Consider the following 16,493-nt stretch of genomic DNA (forward strand, 5'->3'; position numbering starts at 1 on the left):
CACCATACCCAGCTGCAGTAGACCCTCTACCTCTTGCACGAGAAGACTCTCGTGATAAGAGTCCATGAGAGGGATAAGAAGGGTAGAAAGTAACTGAAGGGTGTAACCCTGCACCACTGTATTTAGGAGCCATCAGTCCAATGTTATCGATGCCCATGCAGGGAGGAAGGAAGAAAGGCAGTTGGCAAACAGAGGGGAGGAAGGATCCAGGAAACAGTCTGGTAGGTCGCCCTCGGGCGTACCCTCAAAACAGGCGCTTGCCCGTCTGCTTACCGTGGGTTGACCCCGACTGGGATGTAGATGGGGATTGGTGGCCAGGCCGCCTCTTGTAGCCTCTGGATTTTTGTATGGGGAGGCTCCTGGGAAGGGCGGCTCCCCTGGCTCCGAGGCTGCTGCGGCTTAAATTGCTTGCAGGAAGGGCTGGGGACGTACAGGCCGTGTTTGTAGGGTCGAGCGGGAATCTTTTAGGCTATGGAGTTTATTGTCCATCTGTTCTGCGAACAGGGCGTGCTCGTTGAAAGGGAGGTCTTGTATTGACTGCTGAGCCGCCGGGAAAAGACCAGAGAGGAGCAGCCAAGAAGCCCTATGCAACGAAATGGCCGATGCCATGATATGGGCAGTGGTGTCCGTTGCTGCCTGGAGAGTTGCTCTGGCTGCAGTCGAGCCCTCATCCAGGATCACCTGGAACTCCTTCCTCAAGGCCTCATGAAGGGTGCTCTTGAACTTGGTCATGGCCTGCCACATATTGAAATCATAGCGGCCTAGGAGGACCTGATGGTTGGCCACCTGCAACTGTACAATGAATAAACTTTACACCCGAACAAGTCTAGTCTCCTTGAGTCTTTATTCTTACGGGTAGCCCCGGTTGACCCTGTCTCTCCCTGTGGTTGACCGACTCTACCACTATGGAATTGGGAGTATGGTGGGTATAAAGATAATCGTGACCCTTGGATGCCACAAAGTACTTGCACTCCACCCTCTTGGAAATAGGAGGCGAGGAGGGGGTTTGCCAGAGGGCATTTGTAATTTTTGTGACCCCCTCATATAGGGGCAAAGCTACCCTGGCCGGGGCTTTGGGACAGAGAACATCAAAGAGAGAATCTGTGGGCTCCTCTAACTCCTCCGCCTGGAAGCCCAGGTTGGCAGCAACCCTCTTTAACAGCTCCTGATGCGCCTTCGCATCATCCTGAAGAACTGGTGGAGGGGGCCCCACTATAGCCTCGTCTGGCGATGACGAGGAAGAAGCCGGTACCAATGGGTCCTCTGCAACCAGAGGTGGACCAGCAGCTTGCTCACCCACTTCCTCCTGTGCCTGCAGGGTGCCTGCAGCCAAGGCCTCTTTAACTGGAGGGGGGGCTGTAGCCGCTCTCTCCAAAGGTCCAAATACTGAGCAGGTTGCCTGGGAGGGCTGAATGAACCCCCATGGGTACCACTGTGCTGGCCATGGAGTTTGAGGCCATGGGGCTGGCTGTGGTGCCATCGACATAATCTGCACCGTAGGTATTGGAGCTTGTCCCACAGCTAGGGAACTTCACTCTGAACCCGAGCTAGAGCCCGAGCGGTTGCTCCCCTGCGACCAAGGCAGGGCTGAGTGGTGGCTCTGTCCCGATCAGTACTGGTCGCTCCTGGAGTTGGATCTGGCGGGCCTCGACTGGCTATCTACGCCTCACACTTGATGAGTGGGACTCGGAACCAGAGTGGGTTTGGTGTCGTGAAAACGTAGCCGCAGGTGGTGACACTGCCCTGGGGGAATCAGTGATGGTCTGGAGAACAGTACCATCGGTCCCTCAACCTGTCCCTGCAGCGGTACCGGTACCGTGGAGATTCCTGGTACCGACTCCAAAACTCTTGCCAGGGGGCGCGTGCATCCAGAGATCTGCGCCCAGTGACCAGCGAGCCGTGCCTCAAGCCTCTCTGCCCTTGTCCAAGGTCTGGAGACTGGATGAGGCTGCAAAACTTCTGCCTATCACGGTCAGAAGCATTTCGGCTGCGAGAGGGCGACCTCTAGCGGGATGTCCCCCATGACGGGGACCGGTGCCGTAGAGGTGGAGACTGTGGTGGTCCAAACACATGTTTACCCTGTGGCAGGAAATGGAGTGGGCAGCACTGGAAGGGACATAATGTCTTGTGCAGCTTGCAGGGCCTCCGGCATGGACAGCACCCGGAACTGATGAGGACCTCTGCCACTATCCAGGGTAGCTGATAGGGAGCAGGCTGGGCTACACTGCTCGACCTGACCTGTGGACCGAGACCCCAAAGGGGATGAAGAGGTGCCCAAGACAGGGCTTTGGTCCACCCCAGACTTGTCCTTTGTGGGAAGCTGGAGACTTTCCTCTCCCAGTCTTGCTGGGCTTCTTGGCTGGAGCTATGGAAGGGGACTGATGCCGGATCACAGACGGTACTGGCAGGGTGCTGCACTCCGAGGTCACGGTGCTCGGTGCCAAATCAGAGCGCTGCTCCGGCATTGTGGTAAGGATAGACTCCATAAGGAGCGCTCTCAAGCGTATGTCACACTCCTCCTTCATCCTGGGCTTGAAGGACTTGCAGATTCTGCACTTATCACTAATGTGTCCTTCGCCTAAGCACCATAAACCACAGTTATGTGGATTGCTAATGGGCATGGGCCTTTTACAACGATAACAGGGCTTAAAGCCTGGGGACTGGGACATGCCCCATCCTAAGGTGAAGTCCCATTTGGGACCTACTAAGTCTCTAACTAACAAATACAGAAACAAAAACCAGAGGGAAACTATATACAATAATATACAAGAGGTAAATGAGTTTGAACGAACGAGAAGCAACAGTGCTAGCTGAAGCAGCAACAGTTCCATGCACCATCACTGGTGGCAAGAAGGAACTGAGGGTGAAGGGGGCCGTGGCATATGCACCCCACTCCAGGGGGTGCCAGAGCCAGTCTCCTACGGATACTGCTGAGGGAAAGACCTCCAGCACCAGTGCATGTGGCAAGCACACATACCTAAGTTGAATGGACATGAGCAATCACTCGAAGAAGAATGCAAGTTCTACTTAAACTAAAATTTGAACATATTTAGTGCTCATTAAATTTGGAACTGATGATGCTGGATGCTGGCTTGAGCCAGTCTTAGAAAAAGAGTTGTGACGAATACTGGCAATCCACCCCAGCCCCAAATTGAAACACCCCTGATATTCTAGGTCTGGAGTTCCCCTAAACAAAAATCCTCAATCCTCCTGAAATTTCCAATTGTCTGTCATTTCTCTGGCATGAACATATATTTATAATGGATTATGTTGTAGTTTGGTCTAATCCTAATAAAATTTGTCAACAGCAAGCACACAGTAGTATTTAAAATGCCACAGGTTTCCCACAGAAAGTGCTTAGAACACAACTAGTAATCATGTGGCATTTGTTGGCAAATGTTAACTTTGGTAACTACTATAATTATATAGTTTATTCTCTACAGTTAAGGAGAAAGCTTTAGGCCATTATTCTCTTGATATAGAGAATATGACATGTAGCTGCTTTCCAGAAGAGTATCCACTTAAATGCCCAAGCATGCTGAGTTAAGTCTTGTAATCCATTCCCTCAATACGGCTAATAGTTTCAGTATTACTTCCATAAACACTTCTTTATAGTAATTAAACGGAACTATTTTCTAGGAGTTCTTGCTACAAGTGAGTCACAGCAAAGAAAAATTATACCTAGTTAGCTTCACAAAAGAAAGCGAACTACTGCTATGAGGTAACCTATCTTTTGTGAGCGAGACATTGCATTTACTAATTTTACTGTACTTTTACTGACATCCTAAAGTTTTACCTTCTTCAGTATGATATCAATGTAACCTGCAATTAGCTGAGAAATCTGTTCTCCTTCAGTGGTTTGAACTGAGTAGTAACTTTCTTGATATTCACCAAAATCCTGAGGAAAAAAAGGTACAACAAGCAGTTCACCCTTGGGAACGAATTTAAATAAATGAACATCAGCTGTATTCAGATGACCAAAATTAGAGATATAAGGAAATACATTTCTAACTTTCTTTTGCTTTTAATCCAACAAGCTCATATCTACCACGTAAGGATCAGGGTCTACACCAAAGCCAAAACCCAATAAAAGCAGCTGAAATTTCCTTTTACCTTTGATATCTTATTACAGCTAATGGCTGGAACGGCAGATAAAACCATTCCAAAGCTCCACAAAATACTATGTGAGGGAAAAAAGGCTCTTTCAATTGGATCCATTTCATACATTTATGGATTTTAAGGCCAGAATGGACCATTAAATCACACACTCGGACCTCCTACGTGTAACACAGGCCACAGAATTTCACCCTATACCCTTGCACTATACCTATTAACTTGTGTGTGACTAAACCTTTTCTTCCAGAAAGGCATCCAGTCTTGATCTGAAGATTTCAAGAGACAGAAAATCTACCACATTCCTTGGCAGTTTGGTCCAATGGTTTCTTACCCTTACTTAAAAATGTGTGTCTTATTTCTAATTTAATCTTGTCTGAATCAACTTCCAGCCATTGGGTCTCAATATGTCTTTCTCCACTAGACCAGTGGTTCTCAACCAGGGTCTGGGGTCCCCTGGGGGGAGGTGTGGGGCGCGTGAGCACGTTTCAAGGGGTCCACCAAGCAGGGCCATGCGGTGGGGCTTCGGCTTTCTGCCTGGGGCACAGAGCAGAAAGTCAAAGCCACACTGCACGGGGCTGAAGCTCGAGGCTCTGTGCCCCGCCTCCTGGGGTGGAAGCTGAAGCCTGAGCAATGTATCTTCACGGGGCCCCCTGTGACATGGGGCCCCAAGCAATTGCCCTGCTTGCTAGCCCCTAATGGCAGCCCTAGCTTTTATATTCAGAAAACCAGTTGCTGTGGCACAGGCGGGCTGGAGAGTTTTTAATAGCATGTCAGGGGGCATTCAGAAAGAAAAAGGTTAAGAATCCCTGCACTAACTGAAGAGCCTCCAGCATCTTCTCTCCAGGAAGGTACTTACACACCATTATCAAGTCATTTCTCAATCATCTTTTTGATAAGCTAAACAAATTGAGCTCTTTAAGTCTCTCACTGTAAGGCATTTTCTTCAGCCCTATTTAGTTTCACAGCCTGTCTGTCACTTTATACTGCACTCTGAAAACCTTGATTATTCACAACCAAAATTAGCAGATGTCAGGCAGATAGATGGCTCTTTAAAACAGTGCTTTGGATAATCAGGGTCGGGTTATGTACATGAGACAGTTTGTTGGCCATAAGAAAATTGGCCCAGTTGTTTCTTCAGGACTAAATTAAACTAAACTAAACCCTATAGGGCCAACCAATTTAGTGCATCAGTCCAAGCTCCTTTCCCCATGACGGACACAACCCTCCCTCTCTGTAACAACATACAGAAAGAGTACCAGAGTGAAGCTTTTTGGAGAGGCAGCCCAGCGCTTCACAGTCGTCAGTGGCCATTCCTGCAACACCTCCTTGGTCTTTTCATCCACACGCATCACTGAGTCTTTGGTGATGCCTAGCAAACGAGGGACCAGCTTGTTTTTGCCCTTCATTTTTTCCTGTAGCGGAAGTATCAAGGATTAGTTTTCATTTACCAACTGGCATATGTCAGAGGGGAAAGGAGAAGTAGAGTGGGAATGACCGTGACTGGTTACACTTACATAAAGTAAAAACTAGATGCACTGCAGAGGACAATTCACAGGCCCAAACTTAGTTTCTCTGGACATGGCAAGTGCACAGAATAATTTAATGTTGACACACTGCTAGAAGTGTTTTTTCATTCATTTTCAAAACACTGTGTTGTATTCAAAGCCTCAATCGTTCAGTCTTTTTTTCATCTTATCTAGAACATGGTTAAATTAAATGTACAGAGGGACTCAGTCCAGAGTTATCCTCTTAAAGATAACCTCTTAAACTCTGAACACACACCAGAATTAAGTGGTAGGATACACAGCTCCAGTGACTTTTAGACTATGGTTTCATTCTACAATGCCCCACACCTTGTGTAGTCATTACACTGGTGTGATGTGACTATCACTGCCACTGTGGTTTGGTAGCAACTTACAGCCACTTTTACTGATTGAAGTGACTATCCAAGCTACAGAACAATGGAGCATCACATTCTATAGCTATTGCTTGATTTTTAGTTACAATTTCCTTCTAGGTGGTCCACATCTATCCTACTTTGCTTCTTGGATGCAGATACTGCACTTAGCATAACTTGGAAAGAGATGTGAGCCAACAGATTTCATACCAAAATTCTACTCATGTTCAAAGCTTTACTCCGGTCTTGAGAATCTGTCTTCACCCTTAATCTGGTACAGCTTGAAGACATTAAACTACAACTGACCTTCACTGTGCAATTCAGTACAAGTAACCGCTTGTGATGGGGAGAAGAAACCTTCCTTCAAATAAAAAAGGCATGTTACAGTCCAAGTCTTTGAAAGTTATTTTCAACTACTTGGTCTTTAAGGTGCCACCAGACTGCTCGTTGTTTTTGTGGATGCAGACTAACCCGGCTGCCCCCTGATACTTGGTTCAATGGCCAACTCCCACCCAGATAAACTAAGCAGCATGTTAGGCAACAGACTGTAAATTAGCCTCCAAAGCCTTCTCTCGGCAGAATTTCTGGTAGTGTTTTATGAAGAGAATGAAGATTTAGCAGGGAGCAACACAGATTAAGGATTCTGAGGTTTACAGGAGGCAAAATCAGCTCCATTTATTATACATCATAGCTCTAAAACGTTTGTTTTACTAACCATTTAAACAACTTCACCCGTGTCAGCATTGCTATGAGGGGGGCTCTCTAGGCTGACAGGTGCTATCTCTCAAGGGCTGAGTATACACCTCTCCAGCACTTCAAGTCCATAGAGCAAGGACCAGATACCAATTTACTGTGCAACAAAAAAATTCTATCATGAAATGCAAATGAGTCCAGATGTTCTGCTCCCCCTGAATTTATTTTATGTCGTGGGCTACAGAGAATCAGCTCCTATTTATGTCCCACGTCCTTTGTTCGGTATCAGACCTGGACTTCAAATTATTCCACCGTCCTCTCACACACTTCTTTCAGACTGAAGTTCTATGCCATAGTTACAGAATGATTCAGTCACTATTTGCTTCAAACTACAAGTAAAATCATGGAGTCAAACATGCATCCACGAAAATGCAAGGGTAAGTATTTCTATCTTCAGCCCAATGATCCAGTTAGTTGATTGCTTGTTGTAAATGTGCATGCTTGTACAGTTTTAATATTTTAGTTACTGAAAATTGCAGATATTTTCATGATAGCTTCTAACATACAACTCCATGATTAGCTGATGAAACCAGTGTGAAACCACCTTATTGTGCTTTCTAAATAATTCCAGCATTTTTTTCTTTTAAAATGTATGCCCAAATTAAATTTCATTACTTACGATCGTGAAGAAGCATTTAGTTCTTCATTCATAAATCACTATATTGGAAGCCACTTAACTCACTTGCAAAATAATTTAATGCACTGAACAGTAATGAAGTATTTAGGTTTTTGCAAGAAAAGAGAACAAATTTAGGAAAATGGAATAAATACATACAGAGAGCAAAATCAAATACGCATGTAATAGGTATCCCTGGGAAGATGCCAAATGCACACCATATATTCTCTCCAGTGGATAAAATTAATACTGGCCTATGATGTCTGAAAACAACAGCCTCAGATATGAGATTCTACTTTAATAGGTCTCCATAAAAAGGTGCCTAATACGACAGTGTCACTTCTACTTAAAGGAGCAAAAGCTAAGTAATGATGTCACGCTTTTAGAAAGTCATAATCCATTACACTTTCGGCAGAGCACCTGAATGTTCCATCAGCTTCAGTGGAATTTGTGGGTGCTCAGCACTTCAGAAAATCAGGCCACTTGATGGATTTAGGATCCTAATTTGGGAAGGAAGGATGGAAAATCTAGACTGTAGTTCTCTTCTTACCTGGACCACCTTATTGAGAGAACACTGATCAAGCAATGATTCAAGTCTTGTTTAGCAGCAGCAAAACAATTCTATATCTGCCAAGTCATGATTTAGTCATCTTCTCCCAATTATAATATTATTGTGACTTTAAATGCAGAAAATTCAAGTCCTTAAGCTGATGGTTGTATGAAGTGTAAGATAAAATAAGTGCACAATTGAGAATATGGTTCTTGTAAAATGCAGAGATTTCAATATGCACATTCAGGTAAACCCCCAAGCTGGGAAAAGCAGACTTGTGGTGTTTTTCTAAATGTTTTGATGAGAAAATATTTTGGTAGGTCAATTAAAACAAGTCAAGTCTGAGAAACGCTGCCTTTGACCCTGCCAACTGAATCTAGCATAATGGGGCCAACTGAATCTAGCATAATGGGGCCCTGATGCTACCACAATACAATTCAGTGAGCTCTCTTTTTAGTGGAAAAGGCTTCCTACAGGCTTAAACCTTGGATATGCAAACTCTGCTTTCAGAAAGTGGTCTGGGGTAATACATAATCAAGCACATCTGTTGCCAGCATAATCTGAACTTACCTTAACAAGAAAGAAGGACACTCCATACGTCCTGAGGGAGCGTGCTAGCTTAACATACTTCACTTTGGCTTCAATTTCAGTCATCTCTCCACAATTCTTGTGTTCCTAGAACAAGAGCTCAGTTTTACTTTGTATAACTTAAACTGAATAGAAATGATGCCCACTGGAAACTATGAAAGGAACTGAAAGTGATGTGTGCCAGCTTTTAACTGATCGGGGCTGCTTTTTAATTGTGAAACTAATTAAATCAAAATATTGCTGGGCAGAAATGTTAGCAAGGTTATATATTCAAATTTTCTGACACAAAGAATTATGGAACAAGCTGCCCAAAGGGCAAGTTTCTGCCTAATCATCATCAGTTATGTTTATCCCTCAAATCATGGAAGTTTAATATCCCTTCAAAAAATTTTCAGACCTTACATAAAGCCACTCTGGAGATTCCCAGCATCCACACAAATGACCAATCTTTGAAAAATCTTGCTATACTTAGCCCATGATAGGCTGTGAAATTCAAAGCCACATGATAGCTGTGCAACACAGCAGTTCCTTCTATTAGTTATAAACTTGACACCTGTCATTTTCATTGATCTACCTTCACTATACTATCCATTATTTTGTATATCTTTTTTTTTTTTCCCCCACTCCTTCCTAAGGTAAAGAGGCCCAATCATTTCTCTCTTTACAGGGTTTTTCCACCTCCATAATCATTTTGATATTTGCCTCTGAACCCCTCTCTCTCAGTTGTATCCTTTTTGAGATATTGCCATTGGAGATGAATACAACTTTAATGTTAGCTGGTTCCGCTTTATCCAGGACTTTGTTGACATGCTCAAGGAGTTCCAATATTGAGTTCCATACAGAAGCCAAACTGGTTCATCCCAATGATATCATGTTCATCTAGGTTTTGAATTCTTTTTTAAACTATCATTTAAACCAAGTTACCTGACACTGAAGGAAGGCTTACTGGTCTATTACTACCCTATTACTGTCACTGTTACTCCTCTAGAGCTTCTTGCCCCAGTCCCTTTGCTCAACCAATCCTAATCTCCCCCACTCCTCTTTCTCTTGGCCCTCTCCCTTTCAGCTCCTCACCCCAGCCCGTCTCGCAATCCATCCCCTGCTCCCAGCCTCTGCCTTCCCTTAACTTAATATATTCCCTTTGTGCCTTGCCCACACCACACCTTCTGTTATCTCCTTCTGCATTTCCATGAGTCTGTTTCCTTCTCTTCTTTGTCCTCTTCTATTCTGACTGGGTGCCAGCAGAAGGAGAATCAGGAACATAGGGAACTGCCTCCCTGTTCTCTGATCTGGTGACCAGCATCACAATGGCCTGTGGTAGCTGGAAGGAGCCACTGTATCCCCAAGATGGAGCACTGTCAGTTGGCATTGTTGGGACTGTGTATGTACAGACCAGCTGGCACACACACGAACTCTCAGAGGCTGGAGCACACTTAGTGCAGATGGAATATTTGGATAATTTAGCTGCCAAACTCACTCCAACGAGCCTCTTGAAAACATTCAAAAAGAAATTCTTCTGAAGCCTATAACTTGGCCAAATTGGGACTGCTTGTCACAGGGATGGCAAATGACACAACCCTAACAACAAGAAAACCCCCTGCCAAATTTCAAGTCCATCCTCCTAAGTATGTAGGTGCTACAGCGTCTCAACCAATCTGTTGTAACAATTCTTTTTAACACGGACAAAACAACATATTTCCCCCTAATCTCATCCTCAGAAATGGCTGAGCCATTTTTGCTGAAATACTGCAAAAAAATTCAGCCTGTGGCTGACATCCAGCCTGGAAAAGGGTTGGGCAACCACAACTATAGGTGGCAGTAGTAATTCCACCTATAACAAATTCATGAGTTAAAGAATTCTTTGACTGGGAGTGCGAGGGATAAAGAGGATAGCACTTGACAAATTCTAGCAGTGCGTAATTAAAATTATGTTCCATGCTGAGATCATATGTCACTGCCATTTTCTTTCATGATGTGAATAACCATACATCAGCCGCTAAGTTCAGAATTTTCCAAACTAGATAAAATTGCTCATATACTTACATGTTGCCAAGTTTATATATTAATCAACACTGACGCATCAGTGCAAGATCCTATAAAACATTTCCCGCAGTTTTAGCATGTTGTGTATTTGATCATTTCAGTCATTTCCAATTTGATCCTTCCCAGCCACCTCTCTGAATTCAAGCATTTGCCAACAGAACTCTGTCGTACACAATGCCTGAAGCTCACGCTTGAGCTATGAAGGCATGAGAAGTTCTAGGGAAAAAATTAAACTGACCTCCTTAAGTGTGCTTCTATTTCAGTGCCAATGCACATCTTCATGGTTCCACATAATTGAGAAAAAGGTCTAAGGAACTTTGAACATGCACTGAAAAGAGAATAACCTTCAACAACAACAACAAAAGGATAATAAATCTTCCAATGGAAGAAAAGAGAGGTTGTCAGCATCTTTACACTTGAGTTAGTGAGAATTTATTACGTAAGCAGAGGACATGCACAGACTACAGAGCTGGGAAACCAAACTCTTATTACACTTACAAAGACAAGAAACTATTACGTTTTTCAGTTTCGTAATTACCTGAAATATTTTCTTTTCAGCTCCTCTTTGTTTGATGTATTCTTTAGGCAGGAATTCTTTCAGACTGGAAAAAAAATACTATAGTTAAACAATGGCTTTGCTTCCCGTTACCTCTTTGCCAACAATAAGTCCCTTTGGCTCCTAAAACAGGCATACAATACCATATGATGAAAGAAGACCATGACTGACTAAATATCAGAGGTGAGATTAAGGAGATGAACTGGCATTAAAAATAGCCATTTCAGCTACATCCTTATGTGATGATAATTCATATTTTTCTGGCCGACAAAGTAAATAACTGGCATTCTTTCCTTCACTAAACCTTCTGATATATTTCAACAGTTTGAAATATTGCTCAAAAGGGTTCATATACAGATGTTAAACACTGACTTTATTTTACTTTAGGGGAAGAAATCAAAGCACAAGCCAACTATACATCTGCAATTCAGTCACTACCTCTGCTTTCTAGTAGCACTACAATTTATTAATGTGTGCACTAGTACCTATTTCTCCCCATCTTTCCAGAAGTGTTGGAAGAATAAAATGTTATCCACAAAAGCAGTTCAGTGGATGCTTAATATCAGTATTATCCCGAAAACAAAGTAACAAATAACCAGTTTTAATTTCTGTGGCACTTAAGGTCTCGAAACATGAAGTGAATTAAATGTGTTCAGTCCCCAAGGTGGAATTTAGCTTTAAAAGGCTCTCAGATCACAAAAATCTCAGCCCACTTCGGAGCAGATGTCAGTCTAAGGCAGCCACTGACCATGATTCTTCAGAGGTATCTCCTTCCCCTTACGCACTCCTCTTCCCATTCTCACTCCAGGGCCTCAGTTACACACAAGAAAGTGAAGTGGCAAGTCACCCAGTAAGCGCCAAGCAATTATTATTATTTGCTACCAGTCATTTAAATTAGTCTTTGGGATCATTATCTTGTAGGGCTTTGTATTTATAGTGCACTATACAAGTAGTGATATCATGGATGGAAAGAAGGACTTATTGTAATACTAGCTATGTCTACACTGCAACGTAAGGCCAGGGTTCAAACGCAGGCTCCAGCCAAACCCCACCTTCCATCTACACACAAATTATGCTAACCAGGACTCAGACCCAGAATACCAAGACCCCAAGGGGATTGAGGGTCTGAACCTGAGTCAAGCTGGGACCCAGTGTTCAAGCCATACTGCTTTGCAGTGTAGACACAGCCCCATTGTACTCGTGCTCTGGGAGTCTGCCAAATGTATCCCACAATGCCATGGGCTGACTTTCTTTGTCCTCTGGACAGTCAACTTTGGTGGAGAGTCAAATTTTCCTACACTGCACCACAAAGGGCTAGAGTGGACTCATTTTAGGAAGTCATTAATGGTCTGGATGATGGGATGGATTGCACCCTCAGCAAGCTCACGGATGACAGTAAGCTTGGGGGGGGGGGGGAGGTAGATACACTGGAGGGTAGGGATAGGGTCCAGAGCGATCTAGACAAATTGGAGGACTGGGCCAAAAGAAATCTGATGAAGTTCAACAAGGACAAGTGCAGAGTCCTGCACTTAGGACGGAAGAATCCCATGCACTGCTACAGGCTGGGGTCCGACTGGTTAAGCGGCAGTTCTGCAGAAAAGGACCTGGGAATTACAAGGGACGAGAAGCTGGATATGAGTCAACAGTGTGCCCTCGTTGCCAAGAAGGCTAACGGCATATTGGGCTGCATTAGTAGAAGCATTGCCAACAGATCAAGGAATGTGATTATTCCCCACTATTCGGCACCGGTGAGGCCACATCTGGAGTACTGCGTCCAGTTTTGGCCCCCCAGGACAGAAAGGATTTGGACAAATTGGAGAGAGTCCAGCAGAGGGCAATGAAAATGATTAGGGGGCTGGGGCATATGACTTATGAGGAGAGGCTGAGGGAACTGGGCTTATTTAGTCTGCAGAAGAGACGAGTGAGGGGGGATTTGATAGCAGTCTTCAACTACCTAAAGGGGATTCCAAAGAGGATGGAGCTAGGCTGTTTTTAGTGGTGGCAGATGGTCTCCAGTTGCAGTGGGGAAGGTCTAAGTTGGATATTAGGAAACACTATTTCACTAGGAGGGTAGTGAAGCACAGGAATGGGTTACCTAGGGAGGTGGTGGAATCTCCATCCTTAGAGGTTTTTAAGACCCCGCTTGACAAAGCCCTGTCTGGGATGATTTAGTTGGGGTTGGTCCTGCGTTGAGCAGTGGGTTGGACTAGATGGCCTCCCGAGGTCTTTTCCAACCCTAATATTCTGTGATTCTAAGTCTGGCATATTGGTGGTGGGACCAATGCATAATGCAGTGTAGATGCTGGAGCTGCAAGTTGGACCTCAGAGTTCAACAATTCTTAACCCAGGGTTACAAATGAGCGAAGGGGCTCACGCCCTAAATTAACAAACCCAGGGTCTACTGACTTGAGTTCTACTAACTCTGGGCTTACACTGCAGTATAGATATACTCACTGTTTAAAATTATTTTAATCCTACTTCTGAAGAAAATACGTATTTGTTCATCTATGCTGTGACACTATAATTGAATCTTACTTAGCAGTTCATTTAATTGTGCTCACAAAACCACCTAAATATCACACCCCTAGTACAGTGAAATCTCTTTAATTGCTCGTCTGTTGAACTATTCATTCAGGCCAACATCCAACAGCAAGCAGCGTTTAAGTAATTTAGTCCTCTACAAGTTTGCTCTGTCACTTGCTTAAAATATTAAACACACGCTGCCAAAGTTTGATATTTGTCATGAGAATCAAGAACATTTTTCTAATGTTCATTAAGACAGAAAACATGATAAAGGGGTAGTTATTGCTTGTTACAAAACAGCTTGGATTAAAGGAGCTATGTGATTGGTTACTGGTTTTGCTTGGAGACCAGAAATCTGGGTGGGCAGTTTAGCTACTTAATACTCCTCTCTTATTTGCATACCAATGAAAAAAGGCTTCTTTAAGACCTCTCGAATAGCAATTTTCTCAATCTAAAAGCACAGCCTGCCCGAGTAGGTGCCATGCAAAACTTAAATATTTCTTCATCCAGCCATTTAAGATTTGATCAACCAGGAACTTTCACAGTTAATACTAATGGATATTTATTTTGGCATGTTCTGTAAGGAAATTCCAACAACCAGTATCTAAGTGTTAACAAAATGCAGGCAATAATCTTTATTTGCCAAGAATCATTTATCAATGACAAAAAAGGATAATATTAAGGAGCTCTCCCTATAAACATACTGTAAATATGATAAACTAAAGCAATCTGTTTTGGAAAAATGCTGAAAAGTAATCAACCCTATTTGCTTTATTTGTTTTTGTATAAGCAGATGGAATCTCTTATAGAAGCCTGTTCTGTGTTGAGGTCACATTGTTTAGTCAATGAACACTGCTCAACCGTATTTCAGTTGAGTTGTAATGTGCAACTTGCATGCAACTTAAACTCTTTCAGACTTAGATTAAACATATCAATATATTTCAACAGAAAAAATAAGAACACCTGGAAAAGCTGATCAAGGAACATTAAATGAATTTTACAAAAAGGCTAATGAAAGGTACATGGAAGAATTGGCATGCGCCTGCACAATGGATATATACTGTTGGTATAAACGTCACATAAAATGCCTCACTAGTCTGACTGAATTATGGCTAATTAAAATAAAATCATTTCTAAGAAAAAACCCTAGAGACAACAGGCTCTTTTTAAGTAGAGCTGTATGTGTACTTCACTCGAGGAAAACTCTCCTCTCTCTCCTAAGATATGAAATTCAATTATTTATATATTGTTTGTCAAAGATAGAATCATACAATCCTAGAAACACAGGGTTGGTGCAGGGACCTCGAGAGGTCATCAAGTTCAGCCCACTGTGCTGAGGCAGGACCACGTAAACCTAGTCCTTATACTGCAATGGATTTTGTAGTTTAGTGAGTTACGTATGTCTGCCACAGCCCGCACAGTGGAAATCTACATTCTGCAGTTTGTGTCCAACACACAGAGAGCTGCTGGGTATGACAATTTTTTTATTCTTTGGAATTAACCAGGAAAGACTAAACCTGAAAAGGTTATCAGCAGCTGAACTCTACTGACATAGCACAGCAGTCTGAGAGAAGCTCTAATATGGGAAACTCTGCTGTGATGGGAAAACTAATTTCTTAAAATAATAATTAAAAATAAAAAGGAATAATGCCTTTAAAAAGGAACAACTGCTGTGAACACTAGATCCAGGTGTCATAAGCTTCGTTTAGTATTATCTTAGCGCTTCTACAGCATCCCACTATATCACATCAGGAGGGGAATACACAGACAATGGTCAAACCCTGAAGAAATCAAGATGCTGTTATGTAATTGTTACGCAACCAGTCTCAGTAAAAACTAATGAGGACCAGGAATAAATTCAGTCTATTACATATAGTGTTTTCTGAGACATCAGTAGCTCTTTAAGTAAAAAGTCATCGACCAATCAGTAGTGAGACTAAATACAGATGGTACACAGGAAGTCTGATTACTCAAATTAATTGGAACTGAAGGATATTTGCCTCTGTGATTTGTCTGCATAACTGAGCATCATGTAACAGTTGCTTTAGGGAACTGTTGCAATAATTAAGAGTTCTTGTCAATCAAAGTTGAAGCATTGTATGTTCCAAAGCACACCATCATTTTTAAGAGATTCTCTTGAATACCTTAAATTAAGTATAAAGCTCAATAAGGTCACGATTTAAGAAATGGCACTGACTGATCATCAAGGATCAGTCTAAGAGGACAGAAACACAGAACACACCCACTGTTTTATGCATTGCTGCGTGGACAGAATGACACACAGATTTAGAAATTAGCAAAAATGGTTTACTCTAAAAATCCAGGTTTGTGTTTGTGCTCTACATGAGGTCCAAACTGGATTTGTGCTTGAAAGCCTCCAAACTCGCAAGCCTTCTCGAAGGAGACCGGATGGGAGCCATTCAGAATGTCATCTCGAGCCTATAAAGGTAAGTAGAGACATGTCAGGCACATCAGAAGCAGTCACAGTTTCTTTGAAATTCCTGAACAGCCAGAACACAAGCCAAGAATCAAGCAGCAAGCAAGGAAATGCTGTCGGAATGCATCTGTTATTCCATTGTGGATATGTTTATAACCAACAAAATAAACGAAGGGCCAAGTCCTCCTCTGGTGTAAATCTGCACAGTTCCACTGAGGCCAAGAGAGCTGCCCCAGTTTGCAAAACTGAACCTCTTGCCTAAATATTTCATGTGATTCATATACAATATACCATGCTGTAATAGAAAGGAAAGTTATCTACATAATTAACATGGAAAATACTGATTGCAAATGTATGAACAGTGATGGATGATGGCCACCTGAATTTTCCTTTCTTGTCATGTGTGTAAATTTA

At 42.9% G+C, this 16,493-nt stretch overlaps 1 protein-coding gene across 3 annotated transcripts in view; it reads right to left on the reverse strand.

Annotated features, from left to right (window-relative positions):
• TLN2 (talin 2) overlaps positions 1–16,493 on the reverse strand; it is a 342,088-nt gene that overhangs the window by 147,798 nt on the left and 177,797 nt on the right. For all 3 annotated transcript variants that reach the window (XM_037910906.2, XM_043523668.1, XM_043523669.1), the window contains 5 exons: positions 15,954–16,081; positions 11,102–11,165; positions 8,503–8,607; positions 5,373–5,528; positions 3,797–3,898 (listed from right to left, as the gene is read on the reverse strand). In XM_037910906.2, the coding sequence (XP_037766834.1) occupies positions 3,797–3,898; positions 5,373–5,528; positions 8,503–8,607; positions 11,102–11,165; positions 15,954–16,081 (555 nt within the window). The remainder of the gene's footprint in view (positions 1–3,796; positions 3,899–5,372; positions 5,529–8,502; positions 8,608–11,101; positions 11,166–15,953; positions 16,082–16,493) is intronic.

Source organism: Chelonia mydas, chromosome 10 (assembly GCF_015237465.2).
Source record: "Chelonia mydas isolate rCheMyd1 chromosome 10, rCheMyd1.pri.v2, whole genome shotgun sequence".
Classification (NCBI taxonomy): Eukaryota; Metazoa; Chordata; order Testudines; family Cheloniidae; genus Chelonia; species Chelonia mydas.